The 25,716-nt window shown below is 40.8% G+C and overlaps 1 protein-coding gene across 1 annotated transcript in view; it reads right to left on the bottom strand.

The window, feature by feature from the left end:
• Positions 1-2,043: 2,043 nt before the first annotated feature.
• mamdc2a (MAM domain containing 2a) overlaps positions 2,044-25,716 on the bottom strand; it is a 52,390-nt gene continuing 28,717 nt past the window's right edge. Inside the window, exons 11-14 of the mRNA XM_087811551.1 lie at positions 14,586-14,732; positions 10,055-10,308; positions 3,042-3,126; positions 2,044-2,247 (exon numbers count right to left, since the gene is read on the bottom strand). Coding sequence (XP_087667677.1) covers positions 2,186-2,247; positions 3,042-3,126; positions 10,055-10,308; positions 14,586-14,732 — 548 coding nt within the window. The 3' untranslated portion in view covers positions 2,044-2,185. The remainder of the gene's footprint in view (positions 2,248-3,041; positions 3,127-10,054; positions 10,309-14,585; positions 14,733-25,716) is intronic.

Genomic DNA, 25,716 nt, shown 5'->3' on the forward strand with positions numbered 1-25,716 from the left:
CAAATATTGTCATGAGTTTAATGTCCCTTAATAAATACCGCCTGATCCTCATCAATTATATCTGTCATGAATGTTTCATATCTTTTTGCTATGATAGAAGTATAGAGTTTAATAGCGATATAAGCCTATAATCTGAACAAGTGTCTTGAGATAATTTTTTTATGATATGACACTATGATGCATCCGGACCAGAGGAGAGAAATCCTTCCAGGCTGTGGTTCCTAAGCTTTGAAACGATCTTCCACTCCCTCTTTGTTTGATGGAGTCTACTGACTCCTTCAAGGAACATCTTTAGACCTATTTATTTGTGTTTGAGGTTTTTTCTAATTATCTTGGGGCGGTTGTGTTTGTCACTTACTTACCTATTGTTTTAACTTGGCCTTCTAAGGTTTTTCAATTTGTATGTATTTTTAAACCAAGTATTGTTTTGTTGTTTAAGCACTTTGTGACCCTGCTCTCTTACTTACTACTTACTTACACTTTGAATTACATTGAATTGATTTCCTGAGAAGATTCTTGACTTATGATTTGTTCTAGCAGAGGAGGTTGTGTAAAATTAGGGTTACACGACAGATCAGTAAACTGAATTTTTCCTTTTTTTTTTTATTTGTTAGCTTTTTAGTTGCCTCAATGGATGATGTAAGTTTCTGTTTTTGTCACAAATTTAGATCATCATTTCAGCTCTGATGCTTTTGTTCTGGTTTTTTTTTAGGGTAATGTATAAAGTCAGCTATAAAAATAACAACTTACTAAAATACATTATATTTCCCCTGGTTGAGAAATATCACAAGGAGCTGTTGAGAGAACATATATTGAGAATTTGTGTTGTACTAGGCAAGAGACCAAGAGTTACACAGCCCCGTATCTCCTGGAAATGAAAGTGAGGGTGGATGCACATAAGGGATTTCCTTATTCTTTACCTAATAAAAAGCTATGGTTGATTTATGTGGGTAGACTTTTTTGTTAAGCAAATTATCTATCAAAAAATCCAGGATATTTGGGATTGAGAGTTGGTCTCAATTATGATAGATATCCTGGTTTTGAGGCCCTTCCAGCTGCCGTGCGTAGGCTAGCTTCGATTTTGGTTGTTTTGTGTAGAGATGCTCTGCAGGTTTGGCAGTGTAGTTAGGGCTAATACGTTTTTCATTTATTAAAGCATTTTAGTTGCTCCAAAACTATTCATTTATATCTCATTGTTTAAAGCTTAATGTGCTATTTTGAGATGCTCCCGTCATTATTGTCTTCTATACTTCAGACAAAACATGCTGGTAGAGGATCTGTCCAGGTAGCTTAGATGTTTGTCTCTTGCTGCCTCACAAAACATGTTACTACTGTATTTGCCATCTCCAACCTTCATGTTGACAGTTTCGACTTTTGTTTAGAGACAGATCCTACACAGTATCAACCAATCAGAAGGTGAACGACCTCCCTGGCTTTCATACATATGCAGTGGTGGAGGTCTTTCACCTTGACTCAACAACACAAGGGATACCACAAACAAGTTTGTTTCCGAGTCTTCAGGTCACCTTGACCCTGAGATAACACAACGGTTTAAGTAAACTCTTGTACGAGATGGCTTTCCGTGGCTTGTCTTGTTACTCTGATTGCTTTGGCTGGGATTTCACATCCGTGGAAGCTATCTTGTTCCTCCTACTGATACGAGCACATGCATTTGGTAAAGATTTGATATTTCTATTAAAATATTTTTATTGTTCGCTGATTGTTTTAATTAATTATCATTTCATTGATTTTAATGATTTAATTAAATTATTGGGTATTTAATATTTCTTTGTCTATGTCTGGGATGGTACTGCACCTTTAATGATGGCTCAGCGCAAAAATGCAATCCAAAATCCGCAAGATTTATAAGCCCAATGTTATTGTTAACATTTTTAAAAAAAACTTTTCAACTAAAAAAGTTAGATTTAAATTAAATGTAATCTAATCATTCTGGAAACCAACAACATGTTTTAATGGTGTGATCAAAGTATAATGTTTTTTATTGATTTCTTGCAGTCACATTTTTCTGTAAAACTTGCTGGTTTTATAGGTTGGTGAACTCTAATCCAACATCATGATGACCCTCAAAACAGAAAAAGTCAGAGAAAGTCCAGGCATAAACATTTATAGCTGTACATTTTGTTTCCACTGTTCACCATTACACTTTGACATTCTTCAGCCAGTCTCAGTTATCAATTTCATTGAAGTCCTCTGAGGAGCCGGAGTACGAAGCGTTGTCACCAGGGTCTGTGGGGCACAGGAGTATAAAGACCTATCATATACTTGACAATTCATTTTAAATCAATGAGAGTATTTTTATGGAGCTATTTTTGTCTCATACAAAATATTTGTGAGAGAAAGAGAGAGAGAGAAGCACCATTCTTTGACAATAATACATTTATGTATTTAATTGTTTTGATATTTATGCACACATTTATTTATGTATGAATGTATTTATAATTTATTTATTTATAATTAAGTCATTCATTGTCCATCATAGAGGATCAGAGGTTTATCCGTATGCCACGAACACGAACATGAAAATATGTTTTGTCCTCTTAGACCTGACTAATGTTGTGTCGTTCATAAACTATTTACTCATTTTAAATGGCTGGGACTGAATCAATCAATCACTACTTCACACGGGATTTGGGAACAGAACATGTCCAATTGACACAGATCATTGGAGGACTCATACAAAACGGGTTTCTATGTTCTCTGCTAGCTCCACAACTATTTAAATAGAGTTATATTTATTCTGTTAAATGTTGTAGTGCTCTTATTGTTGATTTGTTAATAGAAACACAGTAATACAGAAAAGTTCATCCTGTAAATTTCGTGACGTTAAAACACACTAAAGACTAAAACTTTATCCTTATGTTTTAACATCTGTGAATGCACTTACACATTGCTAAGAGAAAATGAGTGAAATTGGATTTTGAGTGAGCTATCCCTATAAAAGGGTTTGATAACTAATTAAATGACTAATATTCTGTTAATGTTAGATTTTAGTTTGGTAAAATGAAAATCAATGCACAGACCTTCACATGGACCCCTTTTGAAGCTGATGTCATCAATGGCTATGTCACTTCTCAAAGATGGACCTCTGATTGCTTCAAATATGATCTATGAAAAAAAAAAAGATTAATATAAATTGCATGAAGTGTGTTTATCTATCCGGGCTACAGAGTTGAAGTAATATGCAACATACCACATTTTTCTCACGCTCATATTAACTCAATTAATTCAATATTATATATTTATTTTTGTCAGTATAATAAATGTTGTCCTGTGCCTAAATCTAGCCAACAAAGGAAGGCACTACACAGTATCACCCAGTCAGAAGCAAAGGTGGTTCTTAGCTATTTCAAATTAATTTATTTTTATTATTAATGTATTGTGCCATATCTATCGATTGTTAAAAAACTAAGAAACAATTCTGCTTAAATTTTTAACTTGTTAATACATTATTTAGAATGGAAAGTTTAAGATGTGATGAATCAATTATTTCCCTGAGTTACCATCATTGACTACCACAGATATCCTGTAGAACAGGGGTCGGCAACCCGTGGCTCCAGAGCCGCATGCGGCTCTTTCAGCACTCTGATGCGGCTCTCTGAGTTTTTGGGGAAAAAAAAGTATAAATGTGGGAATTTTATTTAAATGTTTCATAGAGTTTTTCCAACGATGCACGAACAATGTGCAAACCTCTTCTTCTGTTTAATTTGTATTTAATAAAAAGCGTCACAGTATAAGACATATCTTCGCTGATATAAGAACAACATTAGTTCTTCACGATTATCAGAACTCTGACTCCCCCCTCCCTCACCTTTCTCACTCTTAAAGGAACAGTGAGAAATAAGGTTTGATATCAAATAGTTTCGTTTTGAATGTCCTATTATTTTGTATTCTGCATTGTTGAACAGATAGTAGTAATAATGATATGATAATGATGATACAATTATTATGATGCATATTGTTAGATTAAAATTGTTGTATACGTATATGCCATACTTCAATTAATGCTAAAAGATAATCAAAATATAAAGTACAATTTACTCGTTTGAATTAAGAGCGAGAAAACGTTTGACTACAACACATTCACAATCAACATTCCACTCAGAACTGATTACTGGTTCAAGACAAGCTTGAATGAAAATGAGGGTCAAAAACACCGGTAGAATCAACATTTTTCTCTGCCTGAAACCACACCTGACAAAGGAACAGGAACAAACGGGTCCGGCAACACCACAGGGGGGGAAGCAGAAGACAGGAAAACAACACCCACAACATGTGACCTCCGCCCGAGAACATTTTAATAATTAGATTAAAAGACGAAAAATTAGGAACTCTCTCATGTCAACTAAGGGTTGGGATTATTTTCAGAGTAATCGTTTTTTTGGGGGGTTATAGACAAAAATGTTTGTTCATTTGTATGTAGCGACTAGAGCTCAGTTGTCTTCATCTTCATCTTCCATCCAAAAAGGCACTTCCAAATACCTCCATACTGCTTGACTCAAAAACGATAGATAGTCCCTTTCCCCCAGTTGGGTGGAGAGTAAATTCAATTTATTGAGGTGCAGAGGCAGAAGCCTCAAAGGATATTGCGAAGCCAGGTAGAGGGTTCTGAATATAGTAGTAGAACTGGAATTACATCCAATCTGTCTTCAGTAAGACCAATTATGCTATCATTTTGTTTTTAGAAGGCAGGGGATTATAAAGGATGCTTAATGACATAATAAAATAAATATATAAATACAAAAACAAAATGTATAATATATAAATAAAAACATTACTTCTTAAGTGTATTTTTGGATGAAGATGAAGACGTTAAATTAAAATGAACAAAAATGTTTGCCTATAACTCAAAATTGGAACAGATTACTCTGAAAATAGTGAAGTTTGAATTTTGAGATCACTAACTAACGTTTTGTATAATGTTTATTTATATATAGCATTAAGGCAAGAAGAGACAATTTACATTATTTGGAATTATATTAAATTTTAAAATCAAAAGGGTTTTGCGGCTTTTCTCCCCATCGGAAACGGGTCCAAATGGCTCTTTGAGTGGTAAAGGTTGCCAACCCCTGCTGTAGATGATGTGGACTACAATGCAAGAATATATCATAACAATTTGTATGTGTAGAATATTTGAGAAATTGATGACTAAAAGATAATATCTTAGCTTTGTTGCATATATGCAATACAAAGATTAAACGTGAATGATGCTAGAAACCTAACTTCCCGCACAACTTTGTAGCAAATTTCACCCCCAAGCAAATAAAACATCTTTTAAATAATAAATAATAAAATTAAATTCACACTCTCAACTTCAATCTCAGACCCAGAAGGTAGATATGTCATAAGTAATCTCTAGCTTCTCTTCTCTAGATAAAAAACAAAATATGACCATAGTTAGTATGTATGAGCCAAACAAGGATTACCCAGATTTCTTCCACAATTTATTCTCAAATCTAATTGACTAACCCAGTTCTAATCTGATTATAGGAGGTGATTTTAACACTATGCTTGATCCAATCCAGGACAGATCCATTTCAATCACAAATACCAGACCTTGACTATTATCGGCAGTTCTAAAACAGTACACGGAGGAGTTTGGACTGGCTGATAGCTGGAGACTGAAAAATCAGGATCAGAGAGGATTCACGTACTTCTCACAGGTACATCACACTTCGTCTAGAATAGATTACTTCTTAACAAGCAAATCTCTACAATCAATCATATCAGAAAAAAAAACCCATCCCATAATAGTAAGTGACTACGCACCAGTCACACTTGGTCTAAATATTAAACCTCAACTGAAGTCTTCCACTCGATGGAGGTTTAACACATCTCTACTGAAAGATAAATATTTTGATTATTATTATTGAGAATGGTCCTTCTTTCTAGAAACTAATGACACACCAAACATCTCTGCTTCCCTTCTCTGGGAAACGGCTAAAGTAGTACTACATGGAAAAAAAAATCTCCTTCTCTTCAAGTAAGAAGAAGAAGATCTTGAGGCAGATTATTTTAGACAACCAAACAGATACTCTTCTCTGTCGGATTAGGAAAGTTAAATTTGAATTAAACGATATCTTGAATAAAAAAGTGAATTTACAATTACAAAGACTATGCCTAACTGAACTCAAGCACACCAACAAATCAACTAAATATTTGTCAAATTTAATTAATTGAGAAAAAGAGAAATTAAACAATCTCCATTATAAAGGACAGTAGTGGAAAATCCCTTCACACACAGAAAGACATTATTAAAGTATTTGAGGACTTTTATAAACAGCTATATAATGCCGATTTAAACCCAGACACATATGACATCATGAAGTTCCTTAATGGATTTGAATTACCACAACTTTCTAGAGAACAAGTAAATAGTTTAGACAGGCCCATATCACCACAGTAAATTTCCATAGATTTTAACAAGATGTCCATCAATAAATCCAGTTTAAAGTTAAGTTTTCAGTTAAATTTCCAGTTGAGTTCCACAAACACTTCTGGCCGACTGTCTCAAATCTATTTATTTGAATGGTAACAAAAATCGCATCAACAACTAGGACTCCTTCATCAGACATCAAAATCTTTGTTAAAGTGTTAGCATCTAGAATAGAACGTGTCATCCCAACAGTAATAACTCCAGATCAAACTGACTTCATCAAAGGTAGACAGTCCTCTGAAAACACAAGAAAACGATTCAATATACTACAAATCTCAAATCAAAGTAATTCGGATGACTTAGTATTATTACTAGATGCAGAGAAGGCGTTTGACAAATTTAATTGGAAATTCTAGTTCTCAACGTTATCAACATTCAGTTTTGGGGAATAATTTATAGGATGGATTAGAGCACTTTAGACTTCTCCAATGGCCACAGTCACAACCAACGGGATAATAAAAAAAAACTTTTAAATTAAACAATGGCACTAGGCAGGGGTGTCCGCTGTCCCAGTCTCTATTTGCTCTTTTCATTGAACCCTTGCAGCATTAATCAGGGAAAATACAGCAATTAGGTTAGGTAAGGTTAGGTAGAACTTTATTGATCCCTCAGGAGGTCTCTTTCGGGATTTTTCTTTTTTTTTCCAATTAGCCACAGCAATACAGCAATTTTCATTAAAAATAAATAAAAATAAAATAAGAACAAGAACAAAGAGAAATAATTAGAAAGAACAAGATGATACAATCTAAGTCTAAAGATAAAGAACATAGATTTAAATGATGATGTACATAACTTGCATGCCTCTGTGTTCTATCTCTTTGTAACATTTTCTGGAGCTGCTGAACCGTGAATTTCTCTAAAGAGATGAATAAAGTATCTATCTATCTAGATCAGGGGTGTCAAACTGGTTTGTATGTATGTGTGGATATCAGTCTAAGGGTACAAATTAACATAAATAAAGGCAGTTTTTGTTAGCCTTTGGTTTAATTTTGTCGTTTATTATTTATTTTTGTTTTCTGAGCTCCTGACAAAAAGGACATTCACTCAAATCCCACTCTTTTTACCTTCTGGAACTTCCCCTGTAATAGGGTATATATTATACATATTTGTCTGGAAAACATGTTTGTTAGGAGAACAGTAATCTTTGGGACAGCAATCGTTCTTAGTGGGAGCGTGGATTTTTAGGTTGAAGACTGAGGTTGCAGTTACTGGAACATTGCCTTATTCCCTAGGTTATCAATACAAGTCCATCACAGACTGTCACTGAGTAACCAATTGAGCGATTAACTCCCAACCCAGCAGGGGGCAGTAGGCCGCCCCCATATAAGGCCTTACCTCCCTCAAAATGTCAATATTTCAGACTCAGTTACTGTAAGTGATCTGCTGAGCCTTATGTCTAGAGGTCTCTTATGTTGGACACATTCATGAAACATGAATCTGCGCTACTTTGGCTTTCCCTATGGGTTACATCATGTGAAAGCAGTTGAATAGAATAGAATAGAAAAGCTTTATTCATCCCCAGAGGGGAAACACACTTTCACAACAGCGCAGTTGAAAAAATAAAGTGCAAGGAAAAAAGAAATAATAAAAGATACAAAAAAAAAATACAAAATTAGAAATTTGACACTATTAACAAAATAAAATAGAATAAAAATAAAATAAAATAGAAATAAAAAACGGAAAAAAAAATAAAATAAAAAGCACACGAGAAGAAAAACACACTACGGATTAGCATCAGGATATTTAAAGTAGAGAGTTAAATATCCTGACACCAGTTGGGATGAAGGACCTTCTATAACGCTCCGTCCTACACTGGGGGTGCCTGAGCCTGCCACTGAAGGAGCTGGCCAGCTCCTCCACGGTCAGGTGCAGTGGGTGAAGAGCGTTGTCCCTGATGGAGGATAGTCTGGAGAGTGTCCTCCTCTCTCCCACCTCCTCCACCGAGTCCAGCGAGCGGCCCAGGACAGAGCCGGCCCTCTTGACCAGCCTGTTCAGTCTCTTCCTGTCCCGGTCCGTGCTGCCTGCTCCCCAGCAGACAACAGCGTAGTGGATAGCAGAGGCTACCACGGAGTCATAAAAGGTCCTTAAAAGTGGTCTGCACACTCCGAAGGACCTCAGTCTCCCCAGGAGGTGGAGGCGACTTCGGCCCTTCTTATACACGGCGTTGATGTGTGTGGACCAGTTCAGTTTATTGTTGAGGTGAACACCCAGGTATTTGAAGCTGTCCACCAGCTCAATGTCCGAGCCCTGGATGCTCACCGGTTGATGTGGTGGGGACTTTTTCCTGAAGTCAATCACCATCTCCCTTGTCTTACCGGTGTTTAAGCAAAGGTAGTTGCTCTCACACCAGTCAACAAAGTCCTTGATGACTGACCTGTACTCCAGCTCGCCCCCCCCAGACACGCAGCCCACAATGGCCGAGTTGTCGGAAAACTTCTGGAGGTGACAGCTGCTGGAGTCATAGGTAAAGTCCGCCGTGTAGAGGGAAAAAAGGAAAGGTGACAGCACTGTCCCTTGAGGCACCCCGGTGCTGCAGATGGTCACCTCAGACCTGCAGTCCTGCAGCCTCACATACTGCGGCCTGTTGGTGAGGTAGTCCATCGTCCATGCTGCCAGCTGTGTCCCAACTCCTGCGTCCTCCATCTTCTTCCTTAGCAGCGCCGGCTGGATGGTGTTGAAAGCACTTGAGAAGTCAAAAAACATGACTCTCACAGTGCTACCGGCGGCTTCCAGATGAGTCAGTGCCCGGTGCTGCAGGTAGATGACGGCGTCGTCCACCCCCATCTTTGGCCTGTAGGCGAACTGCAGCAGATCCAACGCAGAGCTCACCGTCGTGCGTAGCTCGCGGAGTACCAGCCTCTCCAAGGTCTTCATCAGATGGGAGGTCAGGGCGACTGGTCTGAAGTGGCTCGGCTCCTTCGCGTGTACCGCCTTGGGAACCGGAACCACACAGGAGGTCTTCCACTGGACCGGGACCTTCTCCAGTTTGAGTTGAGTTTGAATAAATATACTTCCTGTGGACCACACCTAATTTGGCCCAAACATTTCCCACTGTTCCTTTTACACTGAGCACTTCATGAGTTAAAGGAGCCTGTAGTCAAATCTAGGAGGTAACCCAACAAAATGCATTCAGGGAGCACGGACAAACAAAAATGATGTTATGCTGATCTGAAGCAGACAGAGGGAAGCCACAAACCCCTACAAATAAACACATGAACAACTTCTAATCACAAAAACATTTAGCTAAGGGCTGCAGTTTCAGAAAATTGACAAAAGTGAGATTTGACTGTTATGACGTGCTAGGCAAAAGGCCAAAAAAAGGCCTTTTTTTAATGTGAAAAATTTGTATTTTGTAGCAGACTAAAGTAACAAATCAAACTTGACATGGCTGAAGAGCAGAGCAACGGTGGAAACATGGAAATAAATCAGGTATTTAAAAAGTATTCCATTGTTTCATTTTTGCTCAGAACTGGTCTGGATGCATTGTATATGCTAAGAAACTACTGACATTTGGTGATATTTATTTTTGAGACTGTGGCTTTAGAGAGACGCATCATCAAGTTTAAATGTATGAAATGTAATATAAAATGATGTACATACCTGACATCTGACGTCACATTGGTATTCAACCAAGGCTCTCATCCAGCTTACGCTCTGTTCCCCACGACGCCTCCATAGAAGTTTGTCAAACCCTTGTCTACGCAGGAGAACACTCATGATGCCTGTTCCAGATCCATGCATGTGAAAGAAAAAAGATAAACACTGGGTGATGGAAGAGCCGTTTATGTCGGAGGACAAAAGCCGGGCTTTGTGGCCTGGTCGCATCAGGGACGCTTCGATGTACATGAAGTATCCTGGAATGAGAGCAAAGAACATGACTAAAATGGTGTGAAAGTTGGGCTTGGTGAGACATCTGCCGAGAGTTAGTCTATCCAGACTCAACTACCTCATTTGATTATTTTCTGAATATTTTCTATGCTTTGTTAGTCTAAGGTGTTTTTTACCATTTGTATTCACGTTGAACTTGAGCCATCAGGGATTTTATTTCTCTCAAGTGTTTTTCTAGCTAAATAAATATTGAAAGTAATTTCAAATTTAGATGATTTTGGTATTTAGGATGGAAAGACACCTCAATGGCATCTGAACATGCATAAGCTTGTAATGGATATTAATTTAAAGCTATATACTGTACAGCAGCGGAAGATATATTGTGGGCTCTAAAAATGAGCAGACTCTTAATGAAGCTTGAATAGCTAATCTACCAGAGTTTTCATAATAGATGTTAATATCATTTTTTTTAAAAGGTCTTGATGGTATTAGTTGTTGGTATCTCTGGGATTGACTTTTACCCTTGCTACTTGGAAAACAGATTTATAATATGAATATTTTATCGACAGAGACGATCGATGGCTTGTTTTAAATATCTTCAAATTGAGTTTAACGAGAAATAATTAAATCAGTGACTTAAAGCACTCAGTAGTGATGATGGTAAAGATTCATTAGAATTTGTAACACACATTCGTATTACATTTATAAAATAAAACTGTTTTCTGTTTACAAAGAGTCATCATGTGATGGCCGATTTATACGAGTGTGATTTTCAAGGAGATCAAATTAAAATATCAAAGAAATTAAACATCAACTCATGTAACTGCCAACACGTGTGTGTGTGTGTGTGTGTGTGTGTGTGTGCGTGTGTGTGTGTGTGTGTGTGTGTGTGTGTGTGCGTGCGTGCGTGTGTGCGTGCGTGCGTGCGTGTGTGTGTGTGTGTGTGTGTGTGTGGTAAACTTGATCAATATTGATCGTTAATGTATATGTGTTAAACACTTCTCATCAAGTGAGGCTGACATGGATCTGAGCAGTAAATATGCACGTACTCCACCTTTGAGTTCAAGTTTCAAGCTCTTTTCATTCTTGATACATATGAACCTTGCCGTGAGCACACTAAAAGAGGGGGAGCAAAGATATGCTGCTCTGCATGTCAATCAAATAGTCAGTCTGAGATCTCTTCTCACGGCTGCATGTCAACCAATCGAGCAATATCAATTTGATTGAAATGCAGTCTGTTGAGACATAGTGTTACCATAACCAAATAAACATTTTCTTCAAAACAAGTAAATAGAAATTTGTGCAAACAATATTTCAAGCATGTTTCTCGTAACATTTCTACTATCCAAGATATCACTCCTTTAACATTTAACTAAGGTTTTCTCTCCTGAACATTTATCTACACAAACTCCTTAAATCTTTCTTGAGGTTTTATTTTCCTTCCACTTCTTCTCAACACTTTAGGACTCTCCGTTTTGACAGGAGAATACTCTTCTTCTGTGGCTTCCGTTTGTTCAGTTACATTTTCTTTCTCAGTCTCGAGCCCTTCAGTTGGTTGTTCAGGTGGGTTAAACAGTTTCCAAGATGACGTCTGTTTCATCTCACTTCACCTTTGTCAGTCTGGACTATATATGACCTTGGTGTATCAAACCGTTTAACAACAGTGGCAGGTTTGATCCAGCCCTTTTCCGGATTGCAGCTCCGGCAAGGGTTTAGGATTGTTCCTTGTGTTAAAGTTTTGACTGTACCTTTCCTTTCCTTTTGCATCTTTTTGCCTTACCTGCATCAGATCAGGCCATGCAGGCTGCAATCTAGCTTCAATGGTTGGAAGAGTTGTGCGGATTTGTCTTCGCAACATCAAATGACAACATAATAAAAAGCACAATACCAAATGTATAACTAACTATGATGATACAAGTCAACTCATATATACTCTTATCTATGGGTCCGGCAACACCGATGTGTTGGCGCATGCGTCAAGCTCAGACAGCAACACCTGTGTCAGTGCGCCTATGGCTTTAACAAAGTCACGTGATCAATACTGGAAATGTATCGAACTGACATTGTTGCACCGAAATGTATTTTTTTTTTAAAATAAATCCACCTCCTCAATGCTGAGGCATCTCTTCCATGTGAGCATTTTTTTCCCAAGCAGGAAATCCAAAAAGAGAAACAACTTGATTCAAAACTCTGAAAAACCTTAAAAAAAAAAAAAAAAAAAATCACAGTCTTCAAGCCTCCTCATTCACTTACATAATCACATTATGATACATATAAATTATTAATTAATTATTAATTATAAAATAATAATAACACATTTTATTCCTAGTGCACTTTATATTCTAAGAAAGAACCCCAAAGTGCTACAGAAGCAAGGGGTTTAAAAACAAAAGCAACGATCACAGTTACGAGAAACAGTAATAACAAAAATACAACGACTTTTGTATATACTAGGTCAGAAAATCATTCTCAGTTCAGCTTGTCATCCAGGTTGCCTGTTAGGATTTCTAACGTCCGGCAGGTGTCAGTATTTAATAACACAGTGTCGACTCAGTATTACAGTTTTTCTGAGTTGCTTTGGTGCTTTTCTCAGATCAGAATGACAATTCTCATAACTATTAGTTCAACCTCCGCACGCAACATTTAGTCATTTGAGCACATCATAGTAGCAATTTCTCCTTCCTCTGAACAAATTGTATCATTTGCTTTCATGCAATTCTCTGCTGTTTTATAAAATTGTCATTTGCTTATGTCATGTCAGTCAAAATGAACTATACTTATGGATGCTGAATAGTCGTTCCCAATAAAACTAATAGTCTTAATTTCATTGTTTGAGTCATTACGTACAAAATTGTTGAACTAGTTATTAAATTCTGTCAAGCAAATACTATACCTTATTTTATCATTTTTTCCTGGAAATGTCTCCTAAATTGAACAATTGCTCTCAGGTGGACTTCAGCTTTCACTCACGAGGAGGATATAGCATAAATGATCCGAGCGGGACATAGTGTGTACCATTTCTACAATTCTTTGACACAGAAATGGAAGGCCGGCATCGTGGAAGAGGATTGAGGATGCGGGGAGGAAGGGGAAGGGGACAAAACAGGGGAAGAATGAGAAGAGGCCAAATACATAGGCAGATACAATTGTGGACCATGTTGTCAATCATGGCCTCACAATGGTTGAGGCTGGTCGGGGGGTGCAACCAAATGTTGGAAGAACCGCCGTGAATTCAATCATTCAAACATTTCATAGGGAGAACAGGTATGTATAGTATTGGACATAAATCAAACATCTCATAATATCTCATGTTTACTGTACACAGAGTGCTCAAGAGAAATTAAATGAGCATGATGGTTGCAATCGGCGTTAAAAATTAGTAGAAGAAGAAGCTGTGGAGTCATTTCCAGTGAGTGCGTAGCAGCAATGTTTGATTTAAGACAGCACTTCTCTGAGTGCACTGGTTTATAGTACACATTAAGATAGTGACTGTACTACGCCAGTGCGCAAATATTTGACAGATAGTCCTAACACTGTCGCTACACATTTACAGGAAATGACTTGATAGCTTCTTCTTCTACTACTTTTTAACACTGATCCCAACCAGTCGTTGAAACACTATCGCTGACACTTGACAGCACTTTTTTCCCAATTGAAACAAGTTATTGAGTTGTGTTATTATTGTTGTGTTGTTTTGTGGAAAAATATGTGATTTCTTCTGTTCCGTTTAGCGTCAGAAGTGTTACCTTTGCTTAGCACACATAGTTGATATTGTAAAAATGTCAAAAACATCTGGTTATATCCCATAGTCCTTAAAAGTTTTGTAATAAACCTGCTTCAAAAGTCCAAGCTTGTTTCAGGTTGTTTTGTTTAGCAAACTATAGGCTTATCACCAATATTGTCTTTATTTTTTTTTAATTTTGGTGATACTTGTAACCAGTCAGTTGTGTGAGTATTTCCATATTGACAGTCCATTTTCATTTGATTTGGTTTTAAGATTTTACAAAAGGCTTTGGTTAGAAGTTATATATTTTTACTTCACCGATACAATAGGTACTGTAAGTGCAACCAAACCTGTGTGACCACTAAGTTCAAAATTATGTGTATTGTGGATAGCACTAAAAATCAATATTAAAAGTCATGCTGTTGTGGAAATGGTACAAGCATTAAATAATAAACAAAGGCAAAAGAGTGCAGAACTAAAATAAGTCCATGTAAAAGTGACATCTGGCAGTAAGATGAAATATATAATATATATTCAAACTGACAAGGGAATTTATATAAATATATGAGATGGACTTACCCACGCCAGTGGTGTGGTCACCCCTTGGTCCAGTGTATGAAGTTGGGGTTTGTCCTCGGATACGCAGCCAATCAGCTTTGTCCTCTATTAGATCCTGTATGAAGCCACATGTGCCAGATTCAAAATCGCAGTGACCCGCCGATGGCTCTAAGGAAGGATACAGACCCTGATTTATTTTCTTGAAATCAAAAAAAAAAATTCAAATAAAACTCTTAGTCGTGTGTCTTATTGTTGTTGTCGTCGTCGTTAATAATAATAATTATAAATAACTTAAATAACTTTTTAACTGTTTTATTCAGTATCAGTTGATCCATTCACGCTCAGGGTTACATGAAACAGCTACATATATCTTATACTTAACCAACGATCAGGGATCCACACAGAATTGAAAAAGGGGAATGACAGATACAATAAACTATGAATACTGGTCTGTTGTTATGGCGAACCTGTGAATGTCCCTCTAAAAATGGAGGGACTAACAACACTATTGAGGCTGTAGACTGAGCTTTGGGGAAATAGTATTATGGTCTTCACGAACCTTTCTAAATGCAATTACATTAACAATGTGTCATAAACTTGAGTATGGTGGTAACAAAGACAACCATTGAATTAAGATGATTCTAGATGTCTTGGTGAAGTGTTAATTGTTCAGAACCTTCCAACATTGGTCAAGTGGCCTGGCTTAAGTCACTTGATTATAGTATGGTGCTGATAACATTTCTCAAAGTACTCAATTCTCACTCTGGCCATTGTCAAGAAAGCAGTATAATTAACTTAACGCCCATTTAACTTAACAACTAGGAGACTCAATACATTTGAGGTAAGTTTGTTTTGAATTAAAACATACGTTCTTGTATTGCTTCTTCTCGGATGACTTGTAATGTGTCTAAACATATGTGTTTATGCAATAAAAATACATAATTAAATAAATATAACACTTACAAGCAGGATAAAAAAAAGTGCAAAAGCATTTTTTTCAATTGACACTCATGTTAATAATACAAAATTAAATAAAGCCATATTGTGTAAATACATCTTCCCTCTTTCCTTTAGCCACTCCTACAGTGACTTGCCAGTGCACTGATAAGACGTGGTAACCTCATAAAGACTGTGTCCATACTGTGTTGTTGCCCACACGATGTGCAGGTGGTGAATGTCCTACATAATTGATTTGTGTATACCACTTAACTCCTCTATAGTAGTTATTTAAAATATGTAAAAAGGATAGATGGGTGGACAACCCGAGGGGTTAAACATACCTCTATAAGCGTATTTTACTTCCTATTTTTTATGTATTTGTTTGCATTGTAATTGCTGTATGGTGCAGTTTTTGACCACATACACGAAAGAGTCCGTAAATGAATATGTGCACGTCCATAACATACAATGATAATATCCTGGTGTACAGTGCACTGCACTGTATTATAACTTGGAATATTATATATTAATATAAATTTTTAAAAAGGAGAACAATTCCTCTTATTATATTACTTTTATTATTATACTATGCATCACTGATTGAGAATGGCAAATCAACTACATGAAGGGTTGTTAATAATAAATAAATAATTTAAAAGAAGTTTCCTTTACATTTTTTTCTGGCATTGGACCCTTTTTAACACATTATATTATTCTCTTTCCACAACATTGTTAGAGACCAGAAAAAAAGGGATATAATTAAATTAAATCATGGAACACAGGTAAAGTTAGTCTACCAAATTTCTAACATTACCTCATCAGTTTTAATGTCCAATGCACTTTACAACAATTGGAAAGTTTTTTTTCCTAGCGTTAGCTTAATCATAGCCATATCAAATACATAAAAGCTGTACAAGTTAAACCTTTAATGCACATAGATAATCTAACATTATAGTTAAAGAAAAAACACCTGTAAAATATGGATTATTTATGACACTTTAAACATCACGTTAAATCATGTTTACTTTTGCTTGAAATCTCCTGCTGTTTGTCGCTCCAGTCTCTCGGTTAGTCAACAATAAGAGTCCCTGAACTTTGACTTTTAATCAGTTCTGCTGTTAATTAATGCTGCACATTTCTGTTGTGGCTTGATGTGTGTGTGCTGTGGCTTTTGTAATTGTTGTGGCATTTGCATTTGTTGTTAGCTTTGTTGTCCACCGTAAAGATCGTCACTCACAGCTTTAATTGTGCTCAAGCAGAAAAGGAGGAGTTAGTAGATTATCAGAACGGAATTATCCGGAACGAACTGGAAAGCTGCAACCTTCCATCCCTGTCAAGCAAGTCCGCCAGGTGGACTCAATATCAGGACATGTTGTCAACAGGGCTAGGGTGAGTACTAATCCCAATAGAAAGTAAGTAAGTAAGTAAGCAATGCTTAATAGCGTGCTGTCTATGCTTTATGAAACCAGAATGTTCCAGCACTGAGGAAAGCGGCATTCATTTTTGCAACACCACAGTGGATTTGTGGAGTCAAGTGTCTGGGGTTATTTACTTACAGACCACAAGCTAATAGTGTTGTTGAATGTTCTATTGGACTTGGAAAAGCGGATTCCCTTAGAAAGAGATCTGGCCCTTTCCAATAGCTCCGCAGCAACGATCAATAACTTCCATCCATCTATCCATCCATCCATCCATCTGTGATAAAGTATTTAAGCGTGTATGGTTGTAGGTTAGCTTGACGAGCTGACAACATCCTAACGTAACAAGTTCACATAAACGCTAGTAACGCTAACACAATAATATTGTCTCAATGCAGTCTTTAAATAAACATTTGCTTGTTAATATATTGTTATTGTGTGACCTGTGTGCAGATTTCATTGAATATAAATGACTTGTATCAAATGTGTTCTCTTTGTGATGAAAAGGCAGATGCAGTTTTTATTAAACATGATTTTTGTATCAAACATGTTCTCTTGGTGATGAAAAGGCTGATACACTTTTTATTTTACATGATTTTTGTTAATAGTGACTAGTACAATCGTTCATGTTTTCTTCCCAGATTGGTCACCTGGACGTCTCAGCAGTCAAGTCATTCAGGGTCTGCAAAGACTTGTGCAGAGACCAGGGCCATGGCTGAGGCTCTCAAAGTGAAGTTCATGTGCAGAACTAACAGTAACAATGCTATCTGTGACCCGGCAAAAAACAGAGGTCTGTGTTCCAAATGATTACTCAAATTGGATTTAATTGTTATAAAGATTACATTTTTTGGTTTTTCAATTAAACTCATGGACAGTATTGTGTCCCAGGATCTCTTTGGATCACTAAAATCAATCTCAGACACCTGTGACCAATTAGTTTGCCGGTTGATCCCAATTAGGGAAAAAAAACCTATGAAGGGCGTTCCACATTATTAAGCAGATGACCATTTCCAAGCAATATGGGAAAGAAAAAGGATCTCTCTGCTGCTGAAATGCGTGAAATAGTTCAATGCCTTGGGCAACCCTGGATGGTACAGATGGATGGAGTAGTGGTTGGTGGACGACCACCATGTCCCAACAAGGATGCAATCACAGCAAGGAGGTGGCGAAGTCATGTTTTGGGGCGGAATCATGGGGAGAGAGCTGGTCTGCCCCTTTAAGGTCCCTGAGGATGTGAAAATGACCTCTGTAAAGTATGTGGAGTTTCTGACTGGCCACTTTCTTCTATGGTACAAAAGGAAGAATCGTGCTTTCCGTAACAAAATCATCTTCATGCACCATCTCATGCTGCAAGGAATACCTCTGCATCATTGGCTGCTATGGGCATACAAGGAGAGAACCTCATGGTGTGGCCCCCATCCTCCCCTGACCTCAACCCTATTGAGAACCTTTGGAGCATCCTCAAGCAAAAGATCTCTGACGGGGGGGGGGGGGGGGGGTTTATGGTTACCCGAGCTAGAGAGGTGCTGCTGTACAGGGACTCCACCGACAACAAGGTCTCCTCGGCAGGCATAGAAGTGAGGACCGGCAGGAAGTGGAAGGCTGTCAACCAGGCTGAGGCACGGTTGTGACCCAGTGAGCTGCCGGGAACAGTGGCATCTGGACGGGCAGGTCTCAGAAGTAACCCAATACCTCGCTACAACAACTCCCAGGGAAAGGAGAGGCGACAGTTGATCCAGGAGGAGCTCAGAGCAAGGGTGGAGGAAGCCCGCTGCAGTAGGACAGTAGGGATGCGGCAGCAGGGTGCATGGACCCGATGTGAAGAGGCAGCCGACCAGAAGATCTCATGGACAGAGCTATGGAGATCTGAGCCACATCTGATCAAGTTCCTCATACAGTCGGTGTATGACAAACTCCCAGGCCCATCCAACCTCTTCAGCTGGGGCTTAGCCGCGACCCAACTGTTCTCTCTCTGCCAGAAAACCGGATCGTTGGAGCACGTCCTAAGCTGCTGCCCACGTGCATTTGGAGATGGGTGTTACCGTTGGCGCCATGACCAGGTGCTGCGGGTCACCGTGGGTTAATCAAGCTACTTAAACACAAGCCGGAGCCTGATCAATTCTGGCTGGGTCACCTGGGAGAGGGTGTCTGTTGTGAGACCCAAAACACCCTATGAACCCAGGATACACCACTGATGATGTGTCTAAGTTGCACCAAGAGTGTTTGCTGTAACAAGTATCTTTGTAATATGAACAGTTCACAAGCCACAATTTAAAGTTTTTTGGATTTTGCTTGTGGGCAACCCGTCAGTTATTGGGTTTCTTTCTTTAGCCTACACATTAATTAAGTCTATTCTAAGCATATATTCAATCTAGTAACGTGTAAAAATGAAACAAACTATGGATATATTCCGCGGAAATCACACCATAACATGGCTATTCAGATCGCCAACGTTAAGGTGAAAAAACAGCAGTAGGTATCATTAACGATACATATTATGGCGTGATATTATTATATATTAAATAAATGTAAGTGAATGTCGGCTGTATACAAAATACATGTTGAAGCTCAGCGTTTGATTGTTTGCACCCAGTTAAAGATCATCATTTTTTTCAAAAAGTTAAGCTACAAGGAGATATGTAATCTATATAATGACAATAAAGCCGTCATTGCATTCAAAATCTCAAAAAGGTAAGGAAGTTACGCACCTTTCTTTCATTCCTCATTCCTCGACTCCTGAGTACTGAGACAGCCATCACAAGCCGCAGCAGCGCAGATTTTGAGCTTGAGCAACAAGTTTGAGGAATGAGGAGGTTAATGGGACACAGCCTTAGACCCTCTAAGGACCTGTTTTCCCAGTCATAGAATAGAATAGAATAGAAAAGCTTTATTCATCCCCAGAGGGGAAACACACTTTCACAACAGCGCAGTTGAAAAAAATAAAGTGCAAGGAAAAAATAAATAATAAAAGAGATAATACAAAATAAAATAAAAACGATCTTAAGAATATACAAATTATTTACAAAATTAGAAATTTGACACTATTAACAAAATAAAATAGAATAAAAATAAAATAAAATAGAAATAAAAAACGGAAAAAATAAAATAAAAAACACACGAGAAGAAAAACACACTACGGATTAGCATCAGGATATTTAAAGTAGAGAGTTAAATATCCTGACACCAGTTGGGATGAAGGACCTTCTATAACGCTCCGTCCTACACTGGGGGTGCCTGAGCCTGCCACTGAAGGAGCTGGCCAGCTCCTCCACGGTCAGGTGCAGTGGGTGAAGAGCGTTGTCCCTGATGGAGGATAGTCTGGAGAGTGTCCTCCTCTCTCCCACCTCCTCCACCGAGTCCAGCGAGCGGCCCAGGACAGAGCCGGCCCTCGTGACCAGCCTGTTCAGTCTCTTCCTGTCCCGGTCCGTGCTGCCTGCTCCCCAGCAGACCACAGCGTAGTGGATAGCAGAGGCTACCACGGAGTCATAAAAGGTCCTTAAAAGTGGTCTGCACACTCCGAAGGACCTCAGTCTCCCCAGGAGGTGGAGGCGACTTCGGCCCTTCTTATACACGGCGTTGGTATGTGTGGACCAGTTCAGTTTATTGTTGAGGTGAACACCCAGGTATTTGAAGCTGTCCACCAGCTCAATGTCCGAGCCCTGGATGCTCACCGGTTGATGTGGTGGGGACTTTTTCCTGAAGTCAATCACCATCTCCCTTGTCTTACCGGTGTTTAAGCAAAGGTAGTTGCTCTCACACCAGTCAACAAAGTCCTTGATGACTGACCTGTACTCCAGCTCGCCCCCCCCAGACACGCAGCCCACAATGGCCGAGTCGTCGGAAAACTTCTGGAGGTGACAGCTGCTGGAGTCATAGGTAAAGTCCGCCGTGTAGAGGGAAAAAAGGAAAGGTGACAGCACTGTCCCTTGAGGCACCCCGGTGCTGCAGATGGTCACCTCGGACCTGCAGTCCTGCAGCCTCACATACTGCGGCCTGTTGGTGAGGTAGTCCATCGTCCATGCTGCCAGCTGTGTCCCAACTCCTGCGTCCTCCATCTTCTTCCTTAGCAGCGCCGGCTGGATGGTGTTGAAAGCACTTGAGAAGTCAAAAAACATGACTCTCACAGTGCTACCAGCGGCTTCCAGATGAGTCAGTGCCCGGTGCTGCATGTAGATGACGGCGTCGTCCACCCCCATCTTTGGCCTGTAGGCGAATTGCAGCGGATCCAACGCAGAGCTCACCGTCGTGAGTAGCTCGCGGAGTACCAGCCTCTCCAAGGTCTTCATCAGATGGGAGGTCAGGGCGACTGGTCTGAAGTGGCTCGGCTCCTTCGCGTATACCGCCTTGGGAACCGGAACCACACAGGAGGTCTTCCACTGGACCGGGACCTTCTCCAGTTTGAGGCTCAGGTTGAAGATGTGTGTGACCAACTCACAAAGTTGATCAGCACAGTCCCTGAGCAGTCTGGGGCTGAGTCCATCTGGTCCAGCAGCTTTCCTGATCTTCAGTCGCCTTAATTCTCTCCTCACCTGTTCAGATGTAACAGAGAGAGGTGGCTGTGGGGGGTTGGGCAGCTGAGGCAGTAGGGCTTGTTGGGGGGGAGAAAGGTGGCTTGGAGGTGAGAACAGTTGAGGGGAGGGGGCTGAAGCAGGGGAAAAACAGCTTTGTGAAGAGTGAGGGGCAGAGGTGGAGGGGGGAGAGGGGCCCTGATCAAACCGGTTGAAATACTGGTTAAGTTCAGTGGCCCATCTTTGGTCTCCCCCTGCTGTGGCTCTGGCTCCACTCTGGCCATGACCTGAGATGTTCTTCAGGCCTTTCCACACATCCCTTGTGTTGCCCTGCGCCAGTTGCTCCTCCAGTTTCCTCTTGTATTCGTCCTTGGCCATCCTGATCGCCTTCTTGAGCTCTCGCTGGACCTCCTTAAGCTCCTCTCTGCTCCCTGAAGCAAACACCCTCTTCTTCTTGTTCAGCAGAACTTGAAGTTGAGGGGTCACCCATGGCTTGGTGTTGGCAAAGCACCGCAACTTGCGGGTCGGCGTGACGTTGCCCTCACAGAACTTTATGTAATCCGTGGAATGGTCATTGAAGGTGTCGATGTCATCACCATGAGAGAACACGCTCCAGTCTGTAGACTCAAAGCAGTCTCTCAGCCTCTCCTTGGCTTCATCATTCCACATCTTAACAGTTCTTTTCTGTGCAGGCTGTCTCCTCACCATGGGAGTGTATTCAGGTCGCAGACGTATCAGGTTGTGATCAGAGCGGCCGAGGGGGGGTAGGGGGATGGAGGTGTAGGCACCTTTTACATTTGCATATAAAAGGTCCAGAGTCTTGTCCTCCCGGGTGTGGCACTTCACGTATTGTGTGAAGGTGGGAAGAATGGAGGAAAGTGAGGCATGGTTGAAATCTCCGTTAATGAGCAGGAGAGAGTTCGGGTGTTTGAGCTGCAGGTCCGACACTGAGTCACTCAGCCTCTCGCTCGCTGCGGCTGCGTCCGCAGAGGGAGAAATGTAAACAGTGAACACAATCACATGTGAGAACTCCCTCGGGATGTAATACGGGTGGATGCCCACCGCAACAAACTCTATGTCCTTAGTGAACACTTGTTCTTTAATGGAGACATGCGCGGCCATCAGTGCATCAGCCATCATTAATACAGAAAGATCCTGGCCTTCCACCACTTTCGGTTAGGTCTAACTACATGGTCTATGACCCACTGTTTGCCTGGACCTCAAGGGGGGGCCAGTGATGCAATAGGTGTGGTCTCACAATGTACTTTGCGTACTTATCTGCACCATTGCTCTTGTTATACTATCTACCTTCCCCCAGCTGACATGACTACAACAGTAGCCTATGATGAGCTTGAGAGGAAGGATCTCAAGGACGATGAAGAGGTAGTTTAACACAACCAGCCTGAAAGAAGATGATTCCCTGGACTATTTTTGTTCACTTTGGCTATTCCTGCTGGCTGTGCTTTTCGCTGGCATGTTTGCCCTATATCTGACTGGTAGGGACATGTCTTAGTTGCAGTTCACTATCCTAAGTCAACTATAAAGCCAAAGACACATGTGATGGCTGTCCGGCCCCTACTATCCTGTTCTACGATGACCTGCTCTAGCCAGGTAAATTGCCAGGTGTAGCTTGTATATCTGATCTGTCAAGTCGTCTGCACCAGGGTGGGATACTCCGAGACTGGTTCCACATCCAGCCTGTACTGCAACTGAAGATGACGCCTGTCTGGACATCCCTCCAATAAACTCTGACTGGTGGAGTTTGTTATTGTCCTTCCACAGCAATAACTTCAGCCTTGGAGGGCTCTGTTTCAAATCCGTTGTCCAAAAGTTGCCTACCCATGATGATCTGCTCTCTGTTCCTAATGGTGAATTCAACAAGATCAATGAGGGCGTTGCTTCTTAGATCTTTGATGTCTTCTTGTGTCCTGAATAACTTCTACCAAGTATGTAAAAGGAGTAATTCACTCCTGGTAACTCTTGTAAAAAGACATCACCTGGTTTGGTTTGCAAGAGAAAAAGCTGCTGTCCTGTTTGGATAAGAGCATCAATTTCTGGGTGAAATACCAGATCAATAAAGACCATCCATCTGAAATGTTGCCCTAGCCCAAGGCCCCTTGTGCTTATGTACCTGTCTAGGAGTGGTACTACATAGTTGTTTTCTTCAAAAAAACCTTTGACCTATGTTTTAGTTTAGTTATGTTTTGTATGAAAATTTACCCTCAGAACGAAAATATTTGAGTGCACTGATTAAATTACAAATAGGGGAAACTTAAGGTTAACCCAAAAATATGTATTATAAACACGGCAACAGAGCTAGTCGACTCACACATTTATTAACGAGGAGCAACAGGGAACAGAAATCAACAATCATGTAATAAAGGTTAATAGATCAACCTGAATGGCTCAGGCATAACAAAAAGGACAGACTGGTTTGGCAAAGAATATAAATCACTTTACAGCAACTCAAAATGGCATCATTAAAATAAGTCTGTAATTCAGATATAAAGTGGGCCATCTTAGAGAACCTGTCGACGACAGTCAGCACCGCAGTCATGCCCTCCGAGGCCGGCAGTCCGGTGATGAAGTACATAGAGATATGGGACCATGGATGATCAGGCACCGGCAGGGGAAGCAGCTTCCCAGGCGAGGGAGCGGATGAGGTCATGCTGGTCGCACACACCGGACAGGCCAACATGTACTCCAGAACGTCCCTCGCAAGCCCAGGCCACCAGAACCGCCGCCTCCCCAGAGTCAGGGACCGTTGCTGTCCTGGGTGACAGGACCACTTGGATGCATGGCACCAGTGGACGACCTGCTTGCAGAGGTTTTCTGGCACAAAGAGACGGTTAGATGGACCGAAAGTCGGAGGAGGAGTCCGGCGGTTGGCTCTCCGGACTCGCTCCTCGACCTCCCAAACCAGAGACCCCCCGACAAGCCCCGGCTTCAGAATCGGGGCAGGGACAGAGTCAGAGTCAGTGGAGTCAAACATGTGCGAAAGGGCGTCTGCTTTACAGATTTTTGATCCAGGTCTTTAAGTTACCATGAAGTTGAACCTGGTGAAGAATAACGACCACCAGGACTGGCGTGGGTTCAGCCGGCGTGCAGTCCTTAGATATTCCAGGTTGCAGTGGTCGGTCCAAACCACGAACGGATTCTCCGCCCCCTCCAGCCAGTGGTGCCACTCCTCCAGAGCCCCCTTGATGACGAGGAGCTCTCGATCACCCACATCATAGTTCTGTTCAGCAGTAGTGAGCTTGCGGGAAAAAAAGGCACAGGGTAGCCATCTGCGGCGCATCTCTGGACCGCGCCCAGCCCAGTGCTGGAAGCGTCGACCTCGACCAGGAACTGGAGACGGGAATCAGGTTGCCGGAGGACTGGGGCAGAGGTAAAGCGGCGCTTGAGCTCCTGGAACGCCTCCTCGGCGGCCGGGGACCACCGGAAAGGCTGTGACTCAGAAGTGAGAAAGTGTAAGGGAAAGCAGACAGCACTGAAATTTTGGATGAAACGCCGGTAAAAATTAGCAAACCTGAGAAACTGTTGCAGAGCCTTGCGTGTATCGGGGGCCTGCCAGTCTGACACCCCCTGTACCTTGGCAGGATCCATAGAGATTCTACCATGGCTAATGATATAGCAGAGGAATGAGACGGTCTGGACATGAAACTCGCACTTGTCCGCCTTGACAAACAGTTGATGCCCAAGAAGACGGCTAAGGAGCATACATGCTGGCGGTGGGACTGTTCGTCCTTAGAAAAGAATCAGGATATATCGTCTAAATAAACGAAAACAAACTGGTTAAGGAACTCCCGTAATACGTCGTTCACCAAGGCCTGAAAAATGCGAACGAGATGATAGGCGTTACGCAAGTCTAATTTGTGTAACACAGTGCCCCTTTAAGAGTCTCGAACGCAGATGACATTAACGGGAGGGGATAGCGGTTCTTAATAGTGATGTTATTAAGCGAGCGGTAATCAATACATGGTCTGAGGGACCCGTCCTTCTTGCCTACAAAGAAGAAACCCGCGCCAGTCGGGGAAAAAGAGGGACGAATGATGCCTGTCACCAAAGAAATATGTGTTCATGGCCTCAGTCAGGGAGAGAGAGGGAGTACAAGTGACCTCGATGCGGGTAAGAGTTCAGGCCCTGCGCACCTCATTCCGCCCGACCTTCACTCATGTAAACCGTGGTGGCGCGAGTGGAGGTGCGGGGGGGAGCTCGACCTCCATGCGGTTTGCCGTGGCGGTGAAGATGTGTGGGAGGACGTCAAGCGGGTAGCGAGGAACCAGC

This window comes from Callionymus lyra, chromosome 1, assembly GCF_982586985.1.
Source record: "Callionymus lyra chromosome 1, fCalLyr1.hap1.1, whole genome shotgun sequence".
Taxonomy (NCBI): Eukaryota; Metazoa; Chordata; class Actinopteri; order Syngnathiformes; family Callionymidae; genus Callionymus; species Callionymus lyra.